The sequence below is a fragment of the Aythya marila genome (assembly GCF_965140915.1).
Source record: "Aythya marila genome assembly, chromosome: 20".
NCBI classification, from domain to species: domain Eukaryota; kingdom Metazoa; phylum Chordata; class Aves; order Anseriformes; family Anatidae; genus Aythya; species Aythya marila.
Genome location: NC_139061.1, coordinates 10,646,524 through 10,674,245, shown reverse-complemented (window position 1 = coordinate 10,674,245; position 27,722 = coordinate 10,646,524). Strand labels below are relative to the sequence as shown.

Below are 27,722 nucleotides of genomic sequence, written 5' to 3'. Positions count from 1 at the left end.
CCGGGGAGGAGGAGAGCGCGCGCTCCCGTCGTGGTGCCCGTGGGCATCCCGGTGGTGGGGTCGCTGCAACCCGGCCCCTTCCCTGGGGTTGTGCTGGCTGCAGAGGCTTTGGGAAGTGGCTGTGCTGGCCCCTCTGCTGGCTGTATGCACACATCCAGGGCGGTGAAGGTGGGTGCCTGGGTCCTCTGTGCTCGGACCAGGCGGCAGAGACGCTTGTTCTCTCTGGATCCCATCCAGAGATGTTACTAAAACTTGCTGCTTCCTTCTCCTACCAGGCAGGGAATCCCCTGAACAGTAATAAACCTTCCACAGGCACTCCTCTGTACTGTAGCACTTTTCATCTTGCATTAAACATGAATAACTAATCAACTCAGCGCAGGCCTGCTGATGAGAACCCCACAGCACGTGAGCTGCAGACGCTGCTTTCACGGCAGGACCGGGCAGCGCTCACCCCACGAGCACGCTGCTCCTGCATGGGTGCTGCAAGCGCCCCCGGTGCACTGGGCCTGAGCCACTGCAGGTGGCTGCTCGCCCTGGGGTGAGCAAGGGGTGCAAATTCTGGGAGCTAAAGCTGTGGCCAAGCTGTGGCATTGCCCACTCAGCGATGTTCGAGCCATCACTTAATGTTTGGGTAAGGCATCTCTGCTGGAAAGGGCTCTTGGTGTGGCTCTGCCCACCAGCTGCCCCCTGCTCACCCTTTCCGTGCTCCCTGTGCAATTCGGCAGCGGGGTCAGGGAGGTTGTGGGGTGCCCTAACCCAGGCCTCGCTCCCCTGACGGCCGAAGCAGCCCCGGGGCCGGGGCCGGGGCTTGGGTTGGTGCTGGTGCAGCTGCTGGAATTTGACGGGCACCCCTGGAGATGTAGGGCACAGTGGCTTGGTCCTGCTGTGCGGGTGGCCTGCACCCCTGATGGGGGCTTCTCGAGGGGAAACTGAGCGCAGGCACCTCATGGAGCCGTGCCAGCAGCTGGCGGCCCCGCACTGCTCCCACCTCCTGCCGCAGCGCTGCCGGGCACCGAGCGGGAGCAAAGCTGAGGCTGGCACCGGGGACAGCGGGGTGTGGAGTGCTGGGATGTGGGGACACCGGGACACTGGGGTGGGGACACTGGGACACGGACACTGGGATGCTGTGATGGGGACACTGGGATGGGGATACTGGGATGGGGATACTGGGGTAGGGACACTGGGATGCTGTGATGTGGGGACACCGGGCTGACACCGGGATGGGCACACCGTGACCCCGTGCTGCTGGGCTGTGGGGGCCACCGGGACACCGCGCGGGGGCCACCGTGCCACGGGGCCGCTCCGCCCGGCTCCCTGCCGTCCCCTCACGCCCCCCCGGGCCCGGCTCCGCTGCTCCCCCTGCCCCCCCCCCCCCCCCCCCCCAACACCCTCCCCGTCCCCTCCCGTGCCGGCGGGGGCCGCGCGTTCCCGGCGCTCGCTCCCGCTGGGCGGCTCGGGGCCGCGGCGGGCGCGCGCGCGCGCGCCGGTGACGTCGCGGCCGGGCCACGCGACGGCGGCGGCCCCGCCCCGTGGCGCGCGGGATGGAGGGAGGGGGGGGGGGAGGAGGAGGAGGAGGAGGAGGAGGATGGTGGCGGGGGGAGGGAGCGAGGGACGGCGCTGAGCCGAGCCGAGCCCACGTGTGACGGCTCTGGCCGCTGCCCCAGCGCCGCTCCGGCGAGAGCCTCCGGTAGCGGAGGGAGGAGGAGGAGGAGGAGGAGGAGGAGGGGGGAAGGGAAGGGAAGGGGAGCGGAGCGGAGCGGAGCCGGGCCGGGCGGGGGGCGGGCGGGCGGGGGGTGGGGGGGCTGTGGGGGCTCTCTGTGGCTCGGCGCGGCTCAGCTGCGGCCATGGAGGCGGACGGGAGCCAGGCGACCTCGGGCAGCCCCGGCGAGGCGCAGCACGACCCCGGGTAAGTCGGCGGGGAGGCGGCGGCGGGGCTGGGGAGCGGGGAGCGGGGAGCGGGGAGCGGGGAGGGGGGGGGGCGGGGGCACGGGCACGGGCCGGGCCCCCCCCTCCTCCTCCTCCTCCTCCTCCTCCTCCTCCTCCTCCTCCCCTCGCTCCCCTCCTCCTCCTCCTCCCGTCCCCTCCCGCCCCCAGCCCCGCTCCGCTCCGCGCCGCCGTGCGGTGCCCCGTCAAAATGGCCGATCCCGCCCCGGCGCTCAACCCCGCTCTGCTCTGCCCCCCCAGCAAGATGTTCATCGGCGGCCTCAGCTGGCAGACCTCACCAGGTAGGCGCCGGGACCCCCCCGGCCCCAAAAAACACCGCCCCCCCCCCCCTCCCTCCCTTTCCTCACGCCCCCCCCTTCCCCTCCCCATTTCCCCGGTCCCCCCCCCCCCCCCCCCACTCCCCTCGCCCCGCGCTGCCTCTGTGCTCTTCTCTCCGCAGACAGCCTTAGAGACTATTTTAGCAAATTCGGGGAGATCAGAGAGTGTATGGTCATGCGGGACCCCACCACCAAGCGCTCCAGGTAAACCCCCCCCACACCCCCTCACGCACGCACAACTTCGCCCGCGGGGAGCGGGGACCCCCCCCCCAGGGCCCGGCCGGCACCGGGCGGCAGCGGGGAGGGGACGGGGCCGGGAGCGGGGCTCGGGGTCGGGGTGGTGGTGGTGGGGGGGGGGTGTGTGTGTGTGTGGGGGCGGCGTTGCCTCCGTGCCGCCGCTCCTCCGGTGCTGAGCGCCCCCCGCCCCCCGCTCCCTGTTCTTTGTCTCTCGCAGAGGCTTCGGGTTCGTTACGTTCGCGGACCCGGCGAGCGTGGACAAAGTGCTGGCCCAGCCCCACCACGAGCTGGACTCCAAGACGGTAGGTGCTGGGGGGGGGGGGGGGGCCGCGCCGCGCTGTCATTGAGCCGGGCAGCACCGGCCTCCGCCGTCCCTTTCTTTTTTTTTTTTTTTTTTTTATTTTTTTATATTTTTTTATTAGCCCCCTCCCGGAGTTCACTTTTACAGCGTTTCCTCTGGTAACTTTTCTTTTTTCCTTTTTCCTTTTTTTTTTTTTTTTTTTTTCCTCAATCCGAATCTTCCCATAGCAGCCGCTGGCTCCTCCCCCCAGCCTTGTATTTTATCGAGCGGTGACATTGAGAGGAATTGTAGGGGGAAATCTAACTTTTTTGGTGTTCCGCTGCAGCAGGCTTTCCGCAGGGAACTTTTTATTTGCTGCGATTGAATTATTTATTTCCTTAGCGGTGCGTGTGTCTCGGGGCAGGGGTGACTGACCATCAGATCGCCAAAGCTGCCTCTGGTGTCACTCCTTGAGCCTTTTTTTTGGAGAGGTTTTCCCCTGCCCGGTAATTTTGGGGAGCTGTGCGAGAGCTCCAGGTTGGCGGTGGCAGAGCAGCAAAAGTCCTGATTTGTTGTCCTTTCTGCAAAGCTTTTTGCTACGCTCAGCCTCCAGTGGGTAACATAAGGAGACCGCTCACGAGATTATTCACTTGATCTATTTTTTAGTGAATGTTACATTCGCATGTGGTGTTTTTTTTTGTTGTTTATTTTTAAACATGAAGTTCACCCCTTGACCTGACAGTGCACGTTCAGCGTTGGGTCAAACAATAGGTGCCCGGTGTGTGCAGCGCTGGGCCCTGTTTTCCTCCCTGCAATCGAGGCCACGCAGAAGGATGATGAAGTTTGCGTGTGCCTTACTTTGTTTCAGTGCTCAGCCTCAGCAAACCTGGAGGGTGGGGGAAAGGACGCCGGTAGAGGTCATTTTTGCTCTGGTACCGATCGGTCTGAGGAGGGTCGTGTTTTGGGAAGGGAAGGATCGTATTGGTTCAACTGTCTGGCAGAGAGCTTCTGCTGAACGTATCAAATGTGTTCGTTGCTGTAACCGTCCTTTATAGCGTGCATTCTGGAGCTGAAATGTTTTAACGCGAGCGTGGTGGTAGGGAGAATCCTGTCTGAGGGCTGGAACATCCTGCGTGTACCTGGGCGGATGAGATGCAGTTAACGGAGGAAAAGAACGAGCAGGGAGCAAACACGAGTGTGTGATTTTTAATGTGATTTCTGTGAAAACAAAAAAACCCAAAGCCCTTGTAGAAGCAGGTGGAATTTAGTGTTTCAGTTTGACCTACAAATTCTGTTGGGCTTGTCTGAACACGTAGCCCATGCTTTCACATGCCTTAATAATTTGATTTTAGGTTTAATCAGATATGGTATGATAACTGATTCTACTGTGCTTCAGAGATTAAAGTCACCAGACTTTCCGTGTACAGCTGTATTCTCTATGTGTTTTAAAGATAAATTTAGATAAGAAGAACAAAGACAAACAGTATCTTGAACGAGAGTTTAAAAAAAAAAAAATCATGGGAGGACACCTTGTCTCATTTCTGCCTATAATTAGGTCCTCCCCCAGCTTTTTTCCTTTATCACCATTTAGTCTCTGCAATACATTAATTTTCTTTTCCTTGGGGAAGGGGTGAAAAGCTTGACCAGGACAAATTTGCCTCGATTTTGATTGTGTGATAATGACTGAATCAATTTGAAAAACAAATCAGCCTTACAGTCAGAATGCAACCTAAAAGTAACGCACAGAGCTAGCCAGGCTCCCTTTCAGACATTTATCTGTAAACGTATTGTAGTAACTGTTCTTTAGTATAACATAGCATTTGACTCTGTTTCAACGTTCAGCACAGGAGGCAGATCGGTTGGGTATTGGCATGGAAACGTCGCTCTTGTTTACAGTTACGTTAAAAGCTTTGTTTAGGTAATGGCCATTCATATCAGAAATAGTATTATAGTCATTTCCTAGAGGACTTGTAGATACAGTAAGTAGAATTGTACCTAACTAACTAATTTTTTTTTTGGTAGAACTTTTTTTTTTTTTGGTTGTTGTTTAAATAGTTGACAGGGTTATGCAAAAGGTATGGATTTGACATGTTTATTGGTAGTGTTCATCTGAAAATGCTGATGGTGTGCATCCAAAAGTTCTCGTGAAGGAAAATCACCGATTGAAGAAACAAGTGCTGTTGCTGTGGTGCAAAGAACTCCATGCTCTTTGAACTGACCTTCAGAAGTGACTGTTTTGCCTCAGAATTTAATGGCTCTCGCAACTTTTTTTTTGCCAGTGGGACTCTGCAGCATTGTCGTTCTGGTGGGACTGGCGTTCTCCTTTGTTGAGAAATCTTTGACTTGAGAAGCAAACATAGAAACATGCATATTTGCCTCTACCTTTAGGTATCTCTGTGGAAAATCCATACCTGTTGTATTTCCCCAGTAGACAAATGCCTAGTCAGTGCTGAATATATTTGTAGATAATGTTAATCTCTATGAAAAGGTTAGCTTTCTAGATAAAGAATTCTACTTTTTATGCTTTTTGAACAATTAAGTGGCATGTAATCGCTCATTTCTCAGGTATGTTTTAAAAAAAGGAAAGATGCTCTATTTGTATCCGATGCAGACAAATTAGTTTATCAGTTGCACATCAAATGTTTGTGATGTTTGCAATTTTGACATATTAATTGAGTAAAACTGCTTTTTAGGAGAGGCCCGTGGTTATTTATGAGTCAATTCACCACAGGAATGACAATACCAAATTGAAATATCTCCTTGTTCAGGGTTAGCTGGGGGCGTGGGGTGAGGGGGCAGTGGGAATATAACAAAAACCAAACCCAAACTATCATAGCCTCTACTTCTTTACATATACCTTAGGATGATCAGGATTAAAGTTTGTTATGCAGTCAGAAATGACACTGAAAGCAGTTGCAAGTTACACAGTTAAGGTAGGATTTAGTCCTTTAAAACATCCTTTTCCAGTCTCTTTATTTAGAACGTGTCTGTGTGCAGATGCTGCTTAAAAAAAAAAAATAAAAAATACAGGTGCAATCAGGAGCATGTAGACATTTTATTGCAGTCATTTTTAAAGATGACAATTTTAGATGGACATCTGTTCAGAAGGTGGGATTTTTTTAATTCACATTCAGCCATTCATTTATGATGCTTTTTATTTTTAAGTGATTTTTGACAGGTAGAGAACTTTTAATTTTTAAAGGTGACCCATGTGGATTTTTTTTTTTTTTTTGTCAGTTGCAGAAGTGGCATTTTGGAATTGCAAAGTGGACACGGTTTCTCATTTATGCAGCATGATGGGAGTCAGTGCTGTACCTAAAAACAAGGGACTGTGGGGTGAAACAGATTTTTTTGTTGTTGTTGTTCCTTTTTGTCTCTGTGGTAGCGTGCTTCATTCAAGAATGCTTTAGGTAATTCCTTCATGGAAAATCTTTAAGAAGTTGGTCCCTTACGGTTTAAAGTGCCTGCATGTTTTGTCTTGCTCTCTTCTTTTTCCACCCCATAGTCTTTGATTGCTCGCCCAAATTTTTTGAGGGAAGCTGTATACCAGATCAATTAGTGATGTTGTTATGAAGGATAATCTTGCCTTCCTTCTAACGATTTAGTTCTAATAATTAATTGAGGTAATCTGACTTCTGAGTTCTGCATTTCTTTTTTTGTGTGGTGTTGCTAGTCAGTTGACAAAACAGAAAACCAAAAAACGAAGTAACCCAAAGCCCAACTGAAGGAAGGTGCAGGTGTCAAAACCAACAGGTTAAGATCTTGATCAGGAGTGCAGATTTTTCTGTGCAACCTCCAGAGCATGCAGATATGGTTTAGCGTGCAGTTTTGTTGTACAGGTAGCACCCAGAGGCTACACAGAGCTCCCTGCGTGCGAGCAGAGATCATAGCCCCGAAGTTGATGCAGGGGATGTACGGAAGAGATGTTTTCTTCCTCTCTTCCTATCTCCCTCCCCTTGCCAAAAAAACTACCTGACAAACCGAGACTGTGATCTGTCACTTCCAAAGTAGTTCTAGATGACCCGGTGTGCTGAATTGTAAGCCTGAGAAATGAGGGATTAATAATTCAGTGATTTAAAAAATAAAATAAAATAAAAAACAAAAAAACAAACCCTGACAACAAAAGCTATCTTGTTGATTTCCCCTTTCTTTTTCCTCAGATTGACCCCAAAGTTGCATTTCCCCGACGAGCACAGCCTAAGGTAAGTAGGAGGATCGATAATAGGATTTTAGGCACACAGAGAATCATTGTTGCCAGGCAGTTCAGGTTTCAAACAGGGAATTGGCAATGAAAGCTTTTAAAGCCGGAGTGCATGGCGTCTTAAGGGTATCAGCGTATGGCTGTGAAACTACAGGAGAGCTGCTTTGTGCGATATTACGTGTCTCCAGTTTAACCGTCTCCTTGCAGAGTGCCGCTCAGCTGCCGCTGGCTGAAAACCAGAGGCTTCTCGTTGTGGTGGGAGATCGTTGCTGCATTACTCGCGTTTGTTATGCTATTTTACGCAATGTGTTTTGCATGGTGTTTATGAAGAGCGTTTGGATTAAGAGCAGACTTCGGGCTTGTTTTGAGCTGAGCTTTCAGTTCTGTGGTTGTGATGGAGGGGAATATATCTCTGCCTTCATTGTTTGCAAGTTTTCTTTTGTGTAACTTCAGAGATGTGTTTGCAGACTTAATAAGTGTTGGATAGCAAGTTTCTGATGAAGCTCTGAACTCTTCAGGCCACAGGGTGTTCTTTTGCAAGAGCAGCGAAACAATGAGCTGTAAGTCCCTTACCGCTGGCTGGAGGAGTGACCTTCTTGCAGGGCACTCTTGCTGTAGTGCGGCCGGTTTCCGTGCAGGGACAAAGATGCTGTAGCTGTGTGCAGCGATGCTTCTGTCTGCGTGCTTGCTCTGAAGCATCGCCAGGTGCCATTTCCTCCGGAGGACCTGCTTATGGAATAGGAGTGGTTGTTGCTCTTTAGGCTGTGGCTAATGAAAGCAACAGTTTCAGATCCAAATGTGTGGGCAGTTGCATTTGAATTCTGAAAGTCAGAGGCCAAAAGAAAACTTTTGGAATCAACTTACTGTTATGATTTGTTTCTGAGAATCTATAGGAAGAATTGAATTTATCTGGTGTACGCCACTTGCATACACTGTAATCACCTTGAGTTGCTTTGGTGTCCTGTTTAGAAAGTGGGAAGATGACTGCAAAGTTGTAGAGTCACGTTTATAATACGGAAGAACAGTTGAAAGCTTGTGGCATGAGATTACCTGAGCAAATTTAATCTAACAATTTTATTGTATATAGCTTTTATGAAAGCAAGCAGTTCAATAGTGTGTGGAACTATAACATTATATATCGTGCAAAGCGTGCATCTGGAAAAAACAATGTATAATTTATGAACCTTAGGCATATGGAAGGAGAGGTGCTAGTGATTTCTTTAGAATAAAAGCAAACAACAACAACAAAAAAAGGTAACAGCCTACTTGCAGAATTTTAAACCAAACTAATACAGTCAAGTATTTAGGGGTTCTTTTCTTCATTGGACATATCTAATAACTAATTAGTGAATAATGAGTTGCCTGGCTTGCTTCCATGCTCAGCAGAGTTTATAGTTCGTAGGGTTTGTGGCTTCTGGATTATGTTGTTGAATTAATGCTGTCTTTCAGATAAAATTCAGAAAACTTTAAAAATTTGTAAGGTTTCATGATTCAAGATGATTATCTTGCATGAGGGTGATCTTGCACTGTGGTTGCTGTTCCTTTCCCCCTGCCCAATATTTTTAAAGGCTTATTCACTTTATAAATTGTTTTCATCTACCAGGTATCTGTTTCTGTAGCGCTATTTGGAAAAGTTAATAATAGTTGCAACAGAGCTGTTAAACTGTCCTTTGTGATTTCTTCTAAAACAGTAAATAAATAAATAAATAAAAACACCAGAAAAAGGGCATGTCTTATGCAGTGGATATAAGTGTGTTAAACTGACCTGATTTTTGCATTGTTTAACAGGAAGTTTTTACAAAAGGGATTTTGGTTTTCCTCAAGTAACTTTTCTTGGTAGACTTTTGCTTTTGGTGAAAAATGTGTGGGGTCAGTTCTGGAATGTACGATGCTCTTAGCAGGAACTGCTCTGTCTGGAGAGAGGTCAGCGCTGTCTGTGGCTGCTTTTTATGGACTTGTCCCTTCTAAGGTGCTGGGATTTCCACCGGGTGTGTGGGGGGGAGGAGGGACAAAAGACTTTGAAGGGGCTTTATCACAAAACTGGAGAAAATCGTGTGCAGTGAAGAACAGATTTTACATCATTTGTGATACATTATTCTGGACTGTATTTTATAATCTGGATTTTTTTGTTTTCTGTTTTTTAATTAGATACTGAATTAAGGTTTTGGACTTCAGTTGTTCATTTATCCCAGCTGAACAGTGAGTGCTCAGCGTTAAAATGCGACCGTGCTTTAGTCTAATTAACTAGCTAATGCTTGGGTCTGTGGAGATTAATGGCATTTAATGAAACGTCTCTGTCTTTCTCTAGGTTCAAGGGAAGGCTTTTTATTTTTTCCATTTTCCCCCACTGGCTGTCCTCCTGGACGCGTGTAGCCAAACGCAAAGGGCTCGGCTCTCTGGTGGTCTCGGTGACGGGTACGGAGCTGGGGTGGAGGAGAGGAGGAGGAGGCTGGGCTGCAGGAAGGCCATGCTCGCTCCTGGGGCTGCCGGCAGCTCCTTCCTTCCCCCGGGGCCTTCCTCCCTCCGGGAGCCCTCCCGACCTGCCCGGGGTGCTCAGCTCTGGCCAGCCGCGGGTTCTGGGGCCGCACGCGCCCCCTTGCCAGATCACGCCTCGCCGTGGCCTGCGGGGTCACGCTGGCTTTTCTGTGTGTGCACAATGATTTGTGTCCGTTCCTTCCCCCCTTCGGATTGATTTTAATTGGCTGGGCCTCCTCTTTCAGACCGTGTCCCAGTAAAACGCTTTCTTTTGGGCTTTTTTTAACTGCATCTTCGTGATTTGACACCTCTCTGGTGATGCAAATTGGTTACTGAGCGAGAAGTGGCAGGCTGTAACAGCGGAGCATTCTTCCCTGGTTTTCTGAGAATGACCCTTGCAGAAAATCCTCAGTGATTGCCTCCAGTGGATTACGCAGTGATGTGTAATCCTTCTCTCCTTGTGAAGTCCAGGATGACTTGAAGCCATTGTTTTTGGAAATGTGCTGTAGGGGTTTGACTCGTTGAGGTTCCAGTCCATGGCTATCAGCGAGATGAAAAGAATACACATCCATGTTCTGGAGGCTGCTGTTCCTTGATAACAATCTGTCCTGCTTCCAAATGCTGGAATGAGCTCTCTAACAGTTGATTGTTTGTAACTCTGCTGACATAAAAATCCTTAAAAAGCAGCTGTGACGGGGGTGGGCAGGGGAAGGAAGTAGTTTAGTGCCCTTTTTTTTGAATACCAAAGACTACTGTCACTTGACTTGTGATATACGCAGCCTGTCAGCTCTGACTTTACCTGCTGTGTTAGGTTGGAAAAGCCCTAGCAAATTTAGCACATTCACTAGATGTTCTCAAATGGGAGCAATTTCCAGCCCCTGCGCCACCTCCCCCTTCCTTGGAGAGTGTTTTTTACAAAGAGAAAGGGGAAGAGGGCAAAAAAAAAACACAACACACCCTGAAGAGCAGAAATGCAGCATCCTCAGTCCATGAAGAAGCTCTTTGGTCATCAAAGCGTGCTTGTGTAACTTACTGGTACGGATATTTGGATGCTTTGTTGTGCAAAGCAGTGCGTGAGGCAGATAAAACTTCACTGCAGACTTGCAGTTAGTGAGGCTGCTCCCTGAGCTGTGCTTTGTGCTTGGGTTCCTCCAGCGTGGGACTGCGGAGCCTGTGCTGGCACCACGATGGGGCCATGGTGCACGCGGCTGGGGGTTGATGTGGCAAGCCAGTAAGCTGGAGGTCCTGGTAGCAGCGTTCACAGCATTCACCAGCACCACGTGTGACCTGCCCACTGCAGTCTGCGTCCCCTACAGCGGCTCTGGGGCAGCCCAGCTGCTCCTGGGAGTTGCTGGAGGCGCTCCCGCAGCGCTGTGCTGTGGGCTGGGTGTCTGCTGACCACCGGGAGTAGAGCTCGTTCTTGTCAGGGCTGCGTGTGGTAATTTGGGATCTAATCTGCCTTGGTTGGGTGTGGTATTCTGGGGACTGTCCAGCACAAAACAGTAAAATGGCTTTATTTGGTGAGACGCACACTTAGCCTGGTAGTCGAATGGTGACGCTGCGTACCGGTGTTTCTGTTAGGTGTGTTTCATCCTGACAGAGGACAGCACAGGACCGATAACTGGTTCTGGCATCGCTGTGCTCAAGTCAGCCAGTGTATCGGCAAGCTGTGCGTACCTTGTCTGTGGCCTAGCTGGTTTCCTGTCTGGCCGGGCCCATGGATTGCAAGAGGTGCAGTCGTACACATCTGTTCCTCCTCTCTGGGCGAAAAACAGAGCATCAACAACTCTCCTTTCATTGGAGTTGCTCCGGTTAAACCCACGTGAAGCTGGCTGTTCCAGAGCAGCAAATGGAGGGCATGCCCTTTTGGAATAACACCCAGGCTAACCTGGGATTTATTTTTTTTTTTTTTTAAAGCAAAACAGTGGATTTAGATGTCTGATTCCAATTAAGTTAACTGTAGGTGGGGTGTCTGCATCCCTTGGCTGTTTGATAAGCATGAGCCAGAGTAGCGGAGAGATTTTATTCCAAAACAAATGATGGACCTTGGAAATCAAGAGTTCTGTTGTTTCCTCCCCTGCTTCTTCCTCTAAACTCCTCCGGGTTAGTCCCAGTACTTCCCTTCTTGCTTTAAGTATAGGGTAGACTTTGAAGTCCTTTTCAAAAGAATGCAGCCTGAACACAGTAGCAGAGCTTGGGATTCTTCCTTTCCTACCAGGCTCAAGAGCAGCTCGGTCAGACCTTTTTGCTATTAATTCTATTATTATTTTATTCCCTTGCATTTGCAGGTCTGGATAGAATAAGAGAGGTAGTATTTACTACTCTTGGCATTGGGCATGTATGTGTACCTTAATATTACTTCTTTACCTGCTGCATACAGAGTATGAAGCCTTTGCCAAGCTGTATGAGGGACTTCTTCTTGCAGCTGATGGCCAGTGCGTGGTATCTTCAACCTGCCCTGATGCAGATGCCTTGTTCAGCATAAGCGGCTCTTAAAACTCGCCTCTGGCATCAGGTGCTGAAATGAAAAAATTGATGAGTCTGAGTCTTGGCTGATCTTCTCAGGTAGTAGAGGATCAGGGTTTTAAAACCCATTATTCTTGGGCTCAGCTTCTTGCTCTCTGTGATCTGTGTGAGGCAGAACATGATCTCTGTTCTTTCATGCTGGCAGCCAGGACGAAGTGGCTGTGCGAGGCATTCTGTGAGTGCAGAGAGTTTTGTCAGAGGCAAGAGCTGAGTTGGATTTTCATCACTTTGTTATTTTTGGAGATGTAAACATTTATTTCTTCTCCCTAAACACTCAGGTAGATGCTCACATTGTCCTTAATCCCCAGAGACTGTCCTGTTCTTGTGTAAAATACATGGCTTTCTATTATCATGGCCTAAGGACGTCTTTTGTGTTACAAAAACACAAAAGCTGTGTCTAGTGTATTTTTCATTTTAACTTACTGCTGACTTAAAAATTAAAATTGAACACTGCTTAACTTTTTTATTTTAATGTGTTTCTCCATTCCCTTTGTTTTTCTTTATTATTAGACCTTTTTTTTTTTTTTAATGGCATCTAGCTGTAACTTTTCTGCACTAAGGCCTGGGTGCTTGGATATGCTAGGAAAGGGTCCGAAATAAGGAAGGATGGGGAGATGGAAGAAGAGCAGCATGCTAACACCCTTGTACACTCCTCTCTGCTTCCAGATTGAGTACATCTCGTCTGCAAAGTGCTGAGCCTTTATCAGCCCGGGGGTAGGTCTACTAATGACTGATCTAAAACCATCAAATTCATTTATTTGTCACTGCCGGTGACAGCCCAGTTAATGCTAATGGATTCTTTTTTTAGCCTGTTGACTCTGGTGATAGTCTCATAAATGTTGTGAAATCCAAAGCATTAGAGGAACTTGTAACTTATTTTCAGAGGAGAGCAAGTGAATCGGGGTAAAGTGACGTTTGCAGATCAAGGTATGTGCTGTGCTGGGAAGGAAAAAGAACAGCTCTTCAATTTTGTTAAGTCACACGAGGATGTCTTTGCTGTTCCTAATAGTTATTTGACTTTTCAATTGTGTTTTAATGTTCGCTTCAAACACGTTTTGGGTCATGCTCTAAAGGGAAGGGAAGCTGTAGATAGAGCCAGTCATGTTACAGGGAAAAAAGGGCTTCTTTCAGAAACTGGTTCATCTGCAGGGCCTGAATCTTCTCTGTCCCTATTGTGCAAAAGCACTTAAGCATATACTTAAGTTGGCATAAGCATGTGGGTAAGTGCTCTGCTGAATCAGGATGGACTAAAAGCACGTTATTAAATGCTTTGTTGAACTGAGGAGCCTGTAGCAGAAAAAGATTAAAAGATTACTTTGTGTGTTTGACAGTACTTCGTAGACGGTCAGTTCCATCACTTCCTTCAGAGATGGCCAGATTCCTCTCTCTCGTTTTTCCTCTTCCACCAGAGGATCTCTCTCACAAGAAAATACTTACTAACCTGCTGTTGCCTCAAAAAAGTAATTGCAGGCATGAGGCTGGGTCTCTGTAGTATCTAACTTTTTAAAAAAAAAAAATCGTCTAAGCTTAATTTAGTCTAGTCCTGCAATCACACATTCTATTTGCCTTAGTCACTGGAATAATTCTGTAAACTATGTGAGTAGTGTTCAATGTGGCTTAGGTTTCTAAGATGATATTGCTGTAGAAATTCTGGTTTGCTGAGTAACTTTCAAGTTAATGTGAAGCCCTGTAGAGGGATCAGCGTGCTGTATTAATAAGTTACTTCTAAACTTTGACGTTCTGCTGCTCTCCTGGTGAAAATGTTTCCTTTATTTTTTGAGTGCAGAGAAAATGTTAAGAATGTTAGGAAGTGCTTTGCCCTTGCTCAGTCGTTCCTCGTGCTGGGACGTCTGCAGCTGTATGTATTGTTGCTGTATGTATTGTTGTGATCAAGTAGGCTTAATTTATGTATTAAGATTGTACTTGGGGCTTTAGATTAGAAGAAAAGACCCTACCCTGCTAACGCTTTTGAAGCATTACACGTGAGGAATAGTTCCAGAGACTTCAGCAAGAGCAGTTAAATGCAAACAGGGCTTCTTAATATGTTGGTGAAGTGTACGTGGCAAGAAGGGTGAGGGGAAAGTAATATCGACAGCAGCAGAAAGCGCCATTCCCTCTGCCCTTCCCTCCCCCCAGCAAGGACTTGCATTAATTTCCCATTGACTCTGATGTACAATAGGGAAGAGGTTTCAAGCTGACTGAAGGGGCAAAGGTCCAAGAAAACTACTGTAGCAAGAGCTGATGTAGAGTGACAGTAATGAGGTGGCCTGGCAGGTGGGAGGGAAAACGGTGGGGTGGGGGAAAGAAACTAATATCTAGTGAATTAAGTAGTTCCCAAGGTTTGAAGTTGTTAAGTCCTGTTGGTTTTATTTTCTTCTGTGTGGGCCTTATAACTGTGAGACGCAGCCAGAGCAAGGCCGCTGTGCTTCGTCCCTTGGCTGGGAACTTGGGCAAAGCCCTGGAGCAATTCCAGCCCTTGTGGCTTAGCCCAGCTCATTGGGAATGCTGCTATTGCCTGGAGGATATGAAATTCTCGTCCCCCCAAACCTGTCCTGTGCTGTTTCCCTTTGTGTTTTAGTATTCCTGATTCTGAGCTCATCTTTATGCTGTTTTGTGGGCCGGTTTTGCATGAACAGGAAGGTGAGGAGCATAGGGAGAAAAAGTGTTTTGAAGATTTGATTTGTTTAAAATAAGGACTGTGAAGTGCCAGCAAGAGTTCCTGCTCCTTGAATGCTGGCAGAAATAGAGAACCTACTAGGTAGAGAGTCAATAGAGGTTTTTGTTAGAATTGCTGGATAAATGTACAGGAATCCTCCTGAAGGGTGAGTAGATGGGGTGTGTAAGGAGTTTGCAAAGAGCGGGGCGTTTGTCCCAAGCATCTGTAAGTCCAACTGGACTGAGAGGTATCTCTCAAGTTGGAGGTGTGGATTGTGACAAAAGATCATCAATAGCAAACCCTTAGGGCTGGTTTTCTGTTGGTGCACTGCTGGAGAAAGGTGCTGCTGCAGGGACCTTGCTGGTGTTTTTTCTGCAGCACTCACTGAAAGCAGGAAACGTGTAGTTTTCCATTTGGCCCTGTTATCAATCATTTATGTTCAGAGATGCACAGGTGCTGTTGTCTGCTCGGAGTCTGAGCTGCACATTGAGCTTGATGCATACATGGTGTTTATCCTGTGTCTGCCAAAGGTTTGCAAAATGTTGCAGAGGGTTACAGAAGATGCTCGTTTGCTGGTGAAATCTGCCTACTTCTGGCATTGTATGTGGCAGACCCGCAAAGTTTAAAGCAACACTGTGTGCTTAGTGAAGTACAGGAGGGAACAGAAGACATGGAAAAGAAAGCTGAAGTTGATGTGGAGATGTGAAATATCGCAGGAATTTGCTGAGGAGACGGGGCTAGCACCCCACCTTTTGGTGCAGGCCTGCTGTGGCATTAAACGCCGTGTCTCTGCTCTCTGCAGCGTCCTGAATCTCCTGGGAGACCTCACGCGAGTCCCGCACAAGCCCTGAGCCAGCTGCAGGGAGGGGTGTCGGTCTGGTGGCTGAGGCTCCCTTGTGTTTTTGTTTCAGTTTGCTCGTTTTCTTATGATTGATATATTTGTACTAGATAGCTCACCTTCCTCCCCAGTCAGTGCTGTAGGTCATCTCGATAACTCTGGCCCTGGCTGGGTGGCCTGCTGAATATGCACACACCTGAAGCTTGGTCTCCACCCTGTTCAAACTGTACTCGGTGATAAAGCCCCCTGAAAACCTGCTCTTTGTGCCGTGATGGTCATGTCCCAGGAGCACCGAGGTCAGCACAGCCTGGCATCGGTGGAGGTGGGACTCTTGAGGAGCGTGTGGGAACCCAGACGAAACAAGGCCCTGCTGCTGCTGGGGATGCTGCCACTGAGCCTGAAGAAGCAAGGGCCGGAGGAGAAAATGGCACAAGGGATTATCCGAAGTATCTCAGCGTGGCAGCACACGCAGCTGTTTCCTGAGCCCCGGGTTCGGTGCTGTGAGGTAAACGGTCTGCTCTGCTCTGCTCTGCTCTGGAGAGATGCTGATGGCGGCCCTGGGCGTTGGGAAGGAAGTGCGTGAAGCGAAGCAGTATCGAGCACTGCCAGCTCTTTGTGACTCGTTTGAGGGATTAAACTGAGGTTTTTTTGTTTTTAACGACTTTTGATTGAGAACTCAGGAGGGAGGCCCCGACTCGAGAGCCCCGGTGCTGTGGGGGCACGGTGGAGGTTGCAACCGCCGAAGGCCGAGGTTCCTGCTGCGTGCTTGGGTTTCCGAGCTGCGCCGGCGGGGTGAGGCTTTGGGGAGGGGGGAAGCGAGATAAGGGCGCTAGGCCGCAGCGGGCGAGGTGGTTTGTGGTGCGAGTTAGGGCCGGCGCCGTCACGTGGCGCTGCGGGCTGCCATGGGGGCTGGGGCGCAGCGCTCGCCTGGCGGCTCCGGGAGGCGAGGGCAGGGGCTGGCGGCGGGCTCGAACACGCACGGCACCGCCTGGATGGTCCTGGTGCCCTCAGAAACGAGAGGAGAGGAGCGAGCACGCGAAGCTGCAGGTGTCCTGGGGGCCCTCTGCCTCCAGCTTGCGTTGGCTGCTCTCTTCCCCGCAGAGCTGGGCGCTCAGCCATGCCGGACGCTCCTCCGCCCCCGTGGCCCAGCTCCTGGAGCCTGGCGTTCTCCTTTGTGCAGCGGGACCGTGACCGCTGCTCGCAGCCAGGCCCTCGTCCTTCCCTGTCAGAGCCTGGAGGGGTGGCTGTGGTGGTTCCTCCATCGGGTGTCCTGATGTGTCCCCACCGAGGGGTGCGTTGCCGGAGATGGGCTGTGTTTAACTGCACGTGCCTGTCCCCCCCCTGCCCGCCTGGGGGTCCCTGCCCTGGTCAGCCTGCATCCTGCGGGCGGGTGGCGCGGAGGGGAGCTGAGGGAGTCTCCTGCCAGGTGCCTGTGTGCTTTAAATCCCCAAGTCAGCCTAATCCTGGTGAATCACCGTGAACTGTGATCAAAGCGTTGGGTTATGCATGCGATGTCCGCAGCAATTTATGTACGAAGAGGGAGTTGGGCTTGTCTCGTGTGACTTTTTTTTTTTTAATTTGTTTTAATCTGGTCACATCTTCTATGTTATATCTTCCAGATCAAATAAAATGATAGCTGAAAGCCATCCATGGTTAAGATTTCCCCCAAAGTTTTGTGAGCGTGGCTTTGATTTTGTTGTAGCTATTAGAAATCAGTTCAGATTTCTGGGCTGCTGTTTTTGAGGTATCTTTAGTGGATATTTTAGTAGGGGCATTTCTTTTTTCTCTCAATCAATTTATTTGTATGTGTTAGGGGGTCGAGAAAGCAAAACATAAAATACAAAAAATGAAAGCAATTTAGTTACCAGTCCAAAGGCTTTAATGCTAAAGAGCCATGAGGAAACTTTATTGAAACTATAATTGCAGACATAAGCAGTGATTATCTGTCTTCATGCTTTTATAGTCCCCATCACTGTCATCTGAACACATCAAGCTGATGAGAGCGTGTGTGGAACTTTATTCAGCTGATGCTGCGTAATCCTGATCCCTTGCAATATGTGGAAAGTAAAATAAAGTGTCAATTCATTTGAAAATGATGGCTACAGAGAAAAGGGAGGGAGGACAAGTATCCTTGCAGAAAACGTAACCTTATTTCATCCAGCTTGCAGCTGAAGGAATGTGGTGGACAGGGCAAGCATCTTATATGGACAAAATGAAAAGGGAATTTTCTGTTTCTCAGTGTTCTTAGAGGTCTTTGGCAGGTGCATTCCTTCATCTGCAGAGGGTGCATCCCTTTGTTTCCTTGAAATGTTCTGAATTTCCTCCAGCTGAGAGAAGGACAACAGCACCTGTTTGTCTTGCCGAGAACTGGAGATCGTTGGATCAAGGCAGACAAATGGATGCTGCCAAGCGCTTCTTGAGGTGGAACAGAGGTCAGAGAGCAAGTCCTGAATTGCTTGGCCTGCTTATTGGTGCTGGTTATGCGGGCAAAAATGTGCTCTGGGCTGTAAAGAGGCAGAGGGAGGAAGAGGTAATTTGGTGGTTATGTGCAAGATTATTTTCCTGCTGCTTGGCAGGTCTGAAATGCGCAGCGTTAACATGCAAGTAGTTTTTGGTGAGCTCGCTGGGTGCTGTGCATATGACGTGGGGCTGTTCTGTAGAAGGAGAGCTTGCACTTCCAGTACAATTGAGTGAATAAATCTGATGTGGCATTCTTGAATGGTAATCTGGTGCCTGTTTTTGTAAGGAGGATCTTAGGTCTTCACTGCCCTAAGAAATGTGAGAGGCTTTCTGCTGCCTGGCAGCCGGAGTGATAGAAGCAGCAGTATGTGCAGAGCTCTGGGGGCTTGCATTGAGGTTAGCAGACCAGGATGGATGGTTTAAGTTTCCTTGTTGAGGCCAGGATTATTAGGGCCTGGTTGCTGTCTTTTCTGTCCCTTGCTCTCCTGCTTTTTGTGTTTTCCAGGCAGGTGTGTAAATGCCTGAATTAATTTCTAAGTCTCATAACTTCCATCGAAGTCAGCTGCTCGGGGTTACTGAGGAAGTCAGTGGAAGAAATGAGATAGGAGCCAGGAGTAGTTCCGTGGTTTCTTAATGAGCAGGACATGAGTAGTTCAGGGCTAGGTTTGGGCTGTAAGTGAACTGTTCTGTGGATGATCTTTGGGTAACGGAGGTACTTTTTGGACAAGAAACTGCTATGTTTTTTTCTTGTTTTCCCCCCCCTAAAATTTGGAGGCAAAAAGGCAGCTCTTTTGATGGAGGAAAGCATGCAGGAGAATTCACAACTTCTAAATCTGTTTTCATTAGCACTATTATTTACTATTATCTGTTATTTACTCTAGGTAAAAACCATGAGTGGCCACATACATTTCTGGTGGACTTTTCTAAATTACTCATTGCTGGTTGTCTTTGCTGTCATTGAGGTTAGCAGGAGTTAACTGTAAGCTTGCTTTGACCTGCTCTAATGGAAAGCTCCTAAATTGCTTGATACACTCATGGCCATTTCAAAAACACAACTAGAAAACTACTAGCAAAGTGCCTAGATACACAAAGAAGTAAGGTAATGCAGTTTTTAGAGGCATGTACCTGCCTGGCTTCTGTTTGAAAACAAAATGAGGTAGTGATATTTTGAGAGTTTCTGGTCTTCATCTTAGTGAGGTGCCAACGAAAAATGGTTCTTGGAGAAATTTCATTGAAAATGAAAGTCTGTGGGACACAGGTTTCTGTAGACATCAGCATCTTCTTTTTGTAAAAGACTGAAGTGCTGAAATGACTGGAACTAGCTCAAATCTGACCCTGATTCTCATCACATGGAGATGAGCTAAGTGATTGTCATCGCTCTTGTTTTATGGATGTGGAAAACAGAAGTGCTGCTCACGTGTCCTGCAACGTCCAAACCGGTGAAAATAACCCGTGCCTCCAAAGAGGGCTGCTGCTGACCGGCCTCGGGTGCGTGCTGCCCTGTGGGGCTGTGCCTGTGCCGCCTCTGCGCTGGTTAAAGGGAGGAGATGAGGGCGCGAGAAGCCAGCATCGTCCTGGCTGAGCTGTGGCCGGTGCAGTGCGAGTGGTGTTGTGATGTCTTCAGTTCCCACCAGGGGACAAAGCTTTGTGCAAAGCCTGCCCTGGTGTTGCATCGCGGGGCTGTTCGGGAGCTGGGGAGCAGGCATGAGCCAGTCGTGACAGCCCTCTGCCAAGGGCTGATGCTGGCTTATTGGAAACAGTTGTTCGAAGTAGGCCTGGTTACACTGGGCATTCAAAGCATCCGAAGAATGGTGTTGGTGCTGTTTGCTGTCTGAGGGGGGACAGACGGATGCAGGGACTAGGCTGGAAAATGCTTAAAACGTGGAGGCGAGTGGACGGAGCACAGCACTGGGGCTTCTGCAAACAGCCTGGGGCAGGGAGGGGAAGAGCTGAGCGGAGAAGGGTGCTCTGCTGCTGTCCCCTGAACTTCTGGGGGATGCTCTGTGTGTGCCAGCGGGCTGATGCGGCAGTGTGAGGGTGAGGGTTGTGTGGGGGGACATCCCCCCCAGCATCAGCACGGGTGGCAGCGCTCAGCTCCTTCCTCAGCTGCCCCTAAGCCTCCCTCTGCCCCTGCTGCCCGGGAAGCCTCCTGAGGGCCAGGCAGAGCCGTCCTCCTGCCCGCAGAGGACTTGCCTGAACAGCACCCTTGTTGGGGAGGTAAAACACAGCAGGCCCCCCCCAGGCCCCAGCCCGAGCACCCCGAAGGCTGAGCCCTGCCGTGAGGCTCGGGAAGCTCTGACTGATGTGCTTTGGGATCCTCTGGCAGGCAGCGCTGTAGAAACGAGGAGTATCATCATGTTTTATTGTGGCTTCTAAGAACGCAGTGTGTTTGTGCTCCGGGGAGCCCCAGGGGCTTTGTTTTTCACCAGGCCCGAGCTATTCTTCAGCAGAGCCTTCCCGGAGCGTGATCTAGTTCTGCCCATTAGGAGTGAGAGACGGGCCTGACTGATTTCTGCTCCCTGCTGCATAATAAATCTGATACTAAAATTAGTGCTGGTCTCCCTAGGCCATAATTCTTGCTGAGATTATAGAGAATTGTGTGTGCGGAGGGGAATCATCGTTGTGTGTGTGTGTGTGCAGTTTTTTGGTTTTTTTTTATAACCTTGAGTGTCCAATTTCCAGGTTTTTTACTTAACCCCCCCCATCTTTTTCCCCTTTTCCTCTCTTTTGGGAAGCGCTTAGCCTTTCTGTGTATTTTGGCTATTTAAGCCTCTGTCACTGCAGGCAGATGAGTTCCTTGGGAGCTCTTCTGAAGGTTTTGTAATTGAGTCTTTTACCACGGCGACAGGATATTATTAACCTTCAGTAAAGCAATTTATTTCATACTCCTTTGTGGGGATAAGCCTTTTTTCCCCCAGGAAAATATGTATGTGGAAAGGGTTTTATGTACAGGGGTAGCTGGACTTGCAGTAGTTATTATGATTTTAAAAAATAATAATTTACATGAGAAATAGGCAGTTCTGTTTGTGTCAGTTTAAAAGAAACCTTTGGTCCTGCAGGACTCCCACCCCTGCTCCAGCATTTTATTTTAAAGAACATAGTTTTTGCCTATCAGCGGCTTTGAAAGGAGGTTGTATTTCATTTTCGAACTCCATATATTTAGCCCCTGCGAGCACTAAAGCATTTTGTTTTCATCTTTGAGACGGCCTTAAAAAATGAGCTGAGGCTGGAGGGAGGAGTTCCTCGCGGGGTCTCCCTCTTGGCTTGGCCTTTGCCCTGAAATCAAATGCAGACTCATCCAGAAGTCGTTACAGATTGGGCAGCTCCTCGAATAGCAATTTCCAGCAAGCAGGCGGGAGCGCGGGATAAGTAGTCAGCCTGCCTGAATAACTTGTGTTTTCTATTGAGCGCGGTGACAAAGGCACCGCTCTGGGATTCAGGGGGTCTGGGCTTGTCTGTTACAGGGGATTGTGGCATTGCCTCTCCCTGTGCTTAAATTTTTATTTTTAAAGGAGGGTGAGAGTATTCTTTTTGCATATCTAGTTAGATTTTGCTTTTCACTTCAGTAAAGTGTTAAACTTTTAAACAAATACAAACTGATGACATGTTTGTCCTGGTTTGTCTCGTTACTTGAAAACTTTGCAGTCGCAGAGCTTGTTTTTTAAGGAGTTTGCAGTACCTTGCGGTATGAACGTGTTCTCCCAGCAATTATATGAAGTAAAGAGCTGGTATTATTGCTACATTACACAAGGGAGCTTGGATGAGAGGTAAGGTGCTTTGGCCAGAGCTTCGTGTTTGTTAACACACTTGGATCTCCTGGTGCAGTTCATGGATTTCAGCTGCAGAGTCATCTGTTCTTCTACACTGCGCATCTTCAGCTGAACTCTTCTGCTCTGCTATTGAAATGGGCACCCTAGAGAAAGTTTTTTGGGTGGCGAGGCTGTTAATGACCTTTATGAAGCCTGTCCTCCAGAGCCACAGTCTCCCAAGCTGGTCTTCCTGCATTCTACCACTTTGATTTTTGGGATGTTTTGTCACTTTTACACAAAGTTTTTAGCATCTCTTCAGTGGTTCCATCCTGTTCATGTTAGAGGAGCCTTTCCATTTGGCTGTCAGAAAGATCTGATGTGACTTGGGGAGCACTTGCAGGCTCCTGGTGGCGGGGCTGCGGGGTGCAGCGTGCTGTGGGGCCGTGGGTCCTGCACCAGCCCTGCCGTGGGAGCCAGGGAGGGCTGCTGGCCCCTGCCGTGCCCCATCCTCCGAGGTTACAGCTGGCTGTGTGCTGCTGGCAGTGAACAGAGATCTTGGGAAACAAAGATAAATCCGGTGACCTTGCTTTTATACTGCAGCCTTCCAACTGGATCTTCTGCGTTGCCCGGAGTGGTGCAGTGCTGTTACTGCTTCGGGGGGAGCAAGAGCTTCCCCAGGGGCTGCCCTCCCACTGTTGCCCCCCCTGCTCGTGCCTGGGCTGCGCTCAGCCCCCTTTCCTGTTTAGTCCTGCAGCCCCAGCTAAAACATGGGAGAAGGTGCATGTAACAGAACACTTTAGTCACCGGATGACTTTTTGGCCCCTCTGCATGCTGGCTTGTAAAACTTTGCAGCTGGTAGATTTATTCTAATGTCTTCAGAGAATCTATTTCAAAAATGCTTAAACTACCTCCTTCCAAACCTTTATGTTTTTTTCCTATAGTTGTTGTGAGCCCCACAATCTGGAAAAAAAAATAAAAAAATTAAAGCTTTCCCACCAGAGATTTAATTAAAATATTGTGAAAGGCAGTCATTGAAAATGAGAAACCTTTTGAGTGGAAGGCACCCTGATTTCCCTCCGCGGAGCTTTTTGTCACCATAGAGATGAAAAGAGAAGCTCAAAATTGCGCCTTCCCCTTGTGCGTTGCTGCCGAGGGGCCGTGGCCGCAGGTAGCAGCTGCGGGGCTGCGGGGACAGCGCGCACGTTAACTCTTGCAGGGCTCCGGTGCCCGTCGGGATTTCCTTCCCCGATGGACGCGTGTCTTCGTAGTTCATTGTTCTCTTTTAATTTCCTGTGCTTCGGGGCTGGAATTTATCTGGGCTGGTGAAGGGGAAGAATTAAGCCGCCCGTCCTTTTGTCTCGGTAAATCATCACCGAGCAACTTTGTGCATAGCACGGCCTGTAGGGGCTGTGCTGGGGGTGTTCCCGGGGGGGCAGATCGCTGCCTTGTTCGGGCAGAGCCTGTTACAGTAACCCAACTCGGTGTTTTTAATTTTATCATGTAAGAGTATAAATGGGAAGCTGTGTTGCTCTGCATCAGGGTTCAACCCTGTCTGATTCTTATTTAAAATATCTACGTGACTTCTTAGTGTGTGCTTTTATTTTAAAATAAAGGGGTTAAGGTTTCCAGCAACTCCTCTACAGGAGGAGGGATTAATAAACCAAAAATACATGCTGTAAGTGATGTAACTGCTGTGATACAGTTTCAAAGACAGTCACACACATTGAAGACTGTTGGAGGGTATATGACACTGGGCAGCGTTATGCTTTTAATCATTTTAAAAACAATTTTTTCTCCCTAATTGTATTAAAAGAGAGTGAAGAGCAGGCTCAAGTGGATTCTTGGCACAAACATCTCAGACAAATGAAAGTAAAATGTATATTCAAGCTGTCTGCTATTGTGTATTTTACACCATACCTGTCTCTGTGTCTGATTGCAAATGAACTAATAGTTTAGTTTTAAGCTGTTTGAGTGAGACCTGTTGTGTGTAAACTTCTGGATAGAAAATGAACATAACCCGTGTAATGGCTTTATTAATAGGGAGTATTGCTATATTGTAATTTGCAAATTAACGGTTTAACTCTGAGATGAAATATACAGCTGTGTAATGTTACAAGACAAAATTACATCTAGTACTTAAAAACAGAAGGGCCTAATCCAAAACCGGTGGGTGTCTTCCCAGGGACCTCACCAAGCTTCCTTTAGGTCTTTTGTGCTCTGCAGCAAGGGTGTGGATGTGTAACGTGAGCAAAGTTGCTCAAATGTGCCCGCAGTAAGGGGCTGTTAACATCTAGCTACCTGAGATACCAGTATATTCAGAGCAAAATAATAAAATTACTTGTTTCCATGGCGGTGGTGACTAAGGCCACCTAACTGATGGTCAGGTTCAGCTTGTATCTGGCAGGCTAATCTAAGTGATGCTGTTGTGCGCGTCTGTTTGAGTCCTTGCAAGATTATATGTGAATTTCCAGTGGAGACAGTATTTGGGAGCTGGGCTCGGCTCTGATGCAATTTGCCCTTGTGCTTTCCTTGACTGTTGCTAATAAGAAGTGCTGGCCTAAATCAGTGTCTTGGAGAATCATCGATTCGCTAATTGCAGATAATCAAGTCTCTGCTCCCTGCTCATGCTGAGACCACTTTTGTTTCCTGCCATTCCGCCAGGATTCGGGCAGCATCTTCCAGCGTTTGACGTAACCAATAAAGTAGGTTTTGAGCCCTTGTATTGTTAATTCTCCGAGGTGATGAAGCTCTTGGTATTCAGGCTCGATAAACAAGAAGCTGTCACGCCGCTGCCCTCTCCTGCTGGAACGCGCTGCCGAGGTCTGAACCTGGCAGGGTGCTGGGGGGCTGCGGGGGCTCAGCGCTGGCCTCGGCAGCCGCCTGGCTCCCCCAGCCCGCGGAGCTCCTCTGGACGCAGACAGTGGTTGCTTTGTGCCTTAACTGTTTTTTTTAAGATGTGCTTCAAGAGGTTTCTTGTCTTCGCACTTCTGGGTTCAGGTAGGGAGGGTGTTTTTGCATTTTGTGCATTTTGCAGGTAGCGTTTAATGCGAAGCTGCTCAATGTGGCTATGTCCTGCGGCTGCCTCACACGGGAGAGGAGAGGAGGGGAGAGGAGAGGAGAGGGGCTGCTGGTGCCTCCAGCCCCGCTTCTGTTCCTGTCGGGGTTGAGTATCACTGAAGGATGTGGAAAAGTAGCAAGAGGTGATAATGGCTGGCAGGCTTTTCAAACGACTTCACATAGAGCAGCGGTTGATCCCAGCCCATGAAAAAACAGGAGGAAACAAGAGCTCTTCTGAGAAACACACATCAGCTAGCGGCCATGCCTTCTTTCTGTAGGTGTCGGTCTTCTGGGTCAAGTAGAGCAGGTCAAATCCTCTTAAGTTCCTCCTCCTTTGCTTTGCAGGTGCAGGAACCGATTGTACTGCCACGGTTGAAGCGTTTTGCAGAAAATAACGCGGGTTTCTCCTGATGCCCACCTGGCTGGGACCTGTCGCTGTGTGCAGGCAGGGCCTGAGGTGCAGCCGTGGGCCGGCTCCCCCCGTGCTGCCTGGAGGGGTGCTGCAGGGGCAGGAGCAGCGCCCACTTCAGCCCTGCCCCTGCTGCTGTGCTCACCCACGGCACGAGGTGTGTGTGGGCAGGTCTTGAGGCGGAGAAGGGCGTAAGGCAGCGTGCTTGTAGCACACAGGGGGATGGTGGCGGCCTCAGGAGCACGTGAGGACGCGCAGGGAGCAGGGCCCGGCCCAGGCCGCGCGGCAGCAGAGCCGGAGGAGCAGATGATCGCGGACAGCTTAGGTTACATAATCTCTTCTGGGTTTAGTGTCAGCGCTCCCGCAGCCCCATCCAGCGCCAGTGCCCAATCTGGCTCCTGAACGCCCTTTTAATTTTTTCTCTTTATTAATAGTTCTCTGCCTGGCGCGCTCCCTCCCCGGCTGTGTGCGGTGTGCGTGCCTCGAGCGCGTGCCGCTGCTCCCCCACCAGCCTCGAGCTTTTCACGTGTGTTTTCTTTGCTAGTTCCAGAGATGTTTATGAAAAAAATGTGGGGAGGGAGGCAGGAGGGCTGGGCAGGGTTGGAGCTCGCAAGAGGGGCTGACTGTTCTCGTTCATGAGCGAGGCTCGTCGGGCCGTGAGGGAAAGCGGAGGCTGGTTTGGGAAGATGGGCACGGTGGTGGCCGAGCTGGTGGGGATGGGAGGCAGGGGGACCCTACTCTGCCCCCCGGGACAGGGTCCTCCTCCTCCCGAGCACAGCTTTATCAGCTGGAAGAGAGTTCTTGAAACCTAGCTTGCTGACTTCTGAAAAGGCTGTTCTGTTCCTGTATGGAGCTTTTATTTTTGTAAATGAAGCTCAGTGAGTTAGTTTGTGTTCTGCTGATGAGTAGTGAAGGCTGGTGTTTCTGAGGAGGCAGAGCAGCAGCGTTTCTGAGCGCTGCAGGATGCCAGTGCCTCCCCTCACCGAACTCCGTAATGGGGTCGTTTGGAAGTTGCTCTCCACTCCTGCTGGGATTGTCACTAATTATATATACATGGCCTGGCGGCAGGCACTTACCTGAAACTCTAACATTGTCAATGTCCGATATGACTGTTGTTGAAAATAATAAAATTAAAAAATAAGTAATAAAATCATATGCAGACACTTGTACATTTGCGGTGGGAAAGAGAAACTGAGATGTGATTCGAGATTCAAGTCTAGAAATCAAATAGCAACTGCAGGATTTGTGTTCAGAGTGGACTTGTGATTTAGCAGCAACATTAAGCATTCAAAATAGTCGTGCATTTGTTCACTGAGACAGCTTCTCTTACATTAGCTGTTGCATAATGCTCTTGTGTCAGTTTAAGCAGTTGAAAAATATTGTGGGGAAGGTATTTAATGCACTGTGAACATCGGTGCAATGTAGCAGCTGTTTAAAAAAATACAATAAAAATATGGAGAGTAGAGAGCAATGCACACTGCTTTACACAGGCGTGTTGGCAGCAGGCTGAAGTTATGGGTAGAGGATTTGGAGATTTTTTTTGTTGCTGTTGGTCTTTTTTATTTTGTTTTTAGTCTTATGGGATCTTGATTTATTATTGTTACTTTAAGTGATAGCTTAACTAGGAAGGGATGAGGGGCAGGAGCTAGGTGAGAGGAACAAAAGCAGGGGCTGGGGGGCACAACAGATGTTTAATCCATTTTTTTGCAAACATAAGCAAGTGTTGCTCTTGTACGTTTTGTGCTGGTAGCTAGTACTGAACAATTTCTTCCTAAACTCTGAGTAAATTACGAAGCAAAACTGCTAATGCCATCATGATCTTGACTGTGAGCCAAATTGTGCAAAATCTAGTAGTGTATCTGTATGTGTAAAGATAATAAAAAAAAAAAATGTCCAAGTGCTGCTAATACAGCCAGCTACTGCTGTTTGCTAAAGTGGTAGATTGCAGTCTGATCCCTAGGTGAGTACATCTCTAAATTGTATCCTGTGAAAGAGCAAGAATCCAGAGCTGTTTTGTTTTCACTTAGTTTTAATTTTTGTGCTTAGTATTTTGAGCTGTGTCATTTTGCTGGTGGATATGTGCAAATAGAAGTCAAGGCCCAAAAGCAGGGGGGACATTAATTTTACTTTATTTATAAATATATGTATGAATACGCACACGTAACGGATGCCAGAATCGCTTATATATTTGCATTTGTTCAAGTGTACAAGAGATGTGATTGACGCCACTAAAAAAGGGAGAGGGGAAAGCGCAGTGAGTTATAGCTTCTGGTCCCTAAACTGCAATTTCTTACTGTATCCTGGAAGAGCCTTCGTACTAATGATGCTGAGCAATAAATAACACAGGGAAGATTAATAGCTGCCTATGGTAGCAAATTATAGTTGATTTATTGCTCATAATATATACAGGTGCAGCTAATTTAATTAAACACAAGACCTTTTTAATGCTGTAAAGACATCCCTCTCTACAAGCGAACCAGCAGTACGATACTGTAATGAGGCTTTAAGTGAAATAAGCAGCATTACAAGCAAAGCTCTGCTTGGTCTGATCAGCCTCCTGGCGCTGGGGGAGG

General features: G+C 48.7%; 1 protein-coding gene across 7 annotated transcripts in view; it reads left to right on the top strand.

Annotated features, from left to right (window-relative positions):
- The first annotated feature begins 1,789 nt into the window (after positions 1-1,789).
- MSI2 (musashi RNA binding protein 2) overlaps positions 1,790-27,722 on the top strand; it is a 229,068-nt gene continuing 203,135 nt past the window's right edge. For all 7 annotated transcript variants that reach the window (XM_082776573.1, XM_082776572.1, XM_082776570.1 and 4 more), the window contains exons 1-5: positions 1,790-1,906; positions 2,185-2,225; positions 2,384-2,465; positions 2,716-2,800; positions 6,939-6,980. In XM_082776573.1, the coding sequence (XP_082632699.1) occupies positions 1,845-1,906; positions 2,185-2,225; positions 2,384-2,465; positions 2,716-2,800; positions 6,939-6,980 (312 nt within the window). In that variant the 5' untranslated portion in view covers positions 1,790-1,844. The remainder of the gene's footprint in view (positions 1,907-2,184; positions 2,226-2,383; positions 2,466-2,715; positions 2,801-6,938; positions 6,981-27,722) is intronic.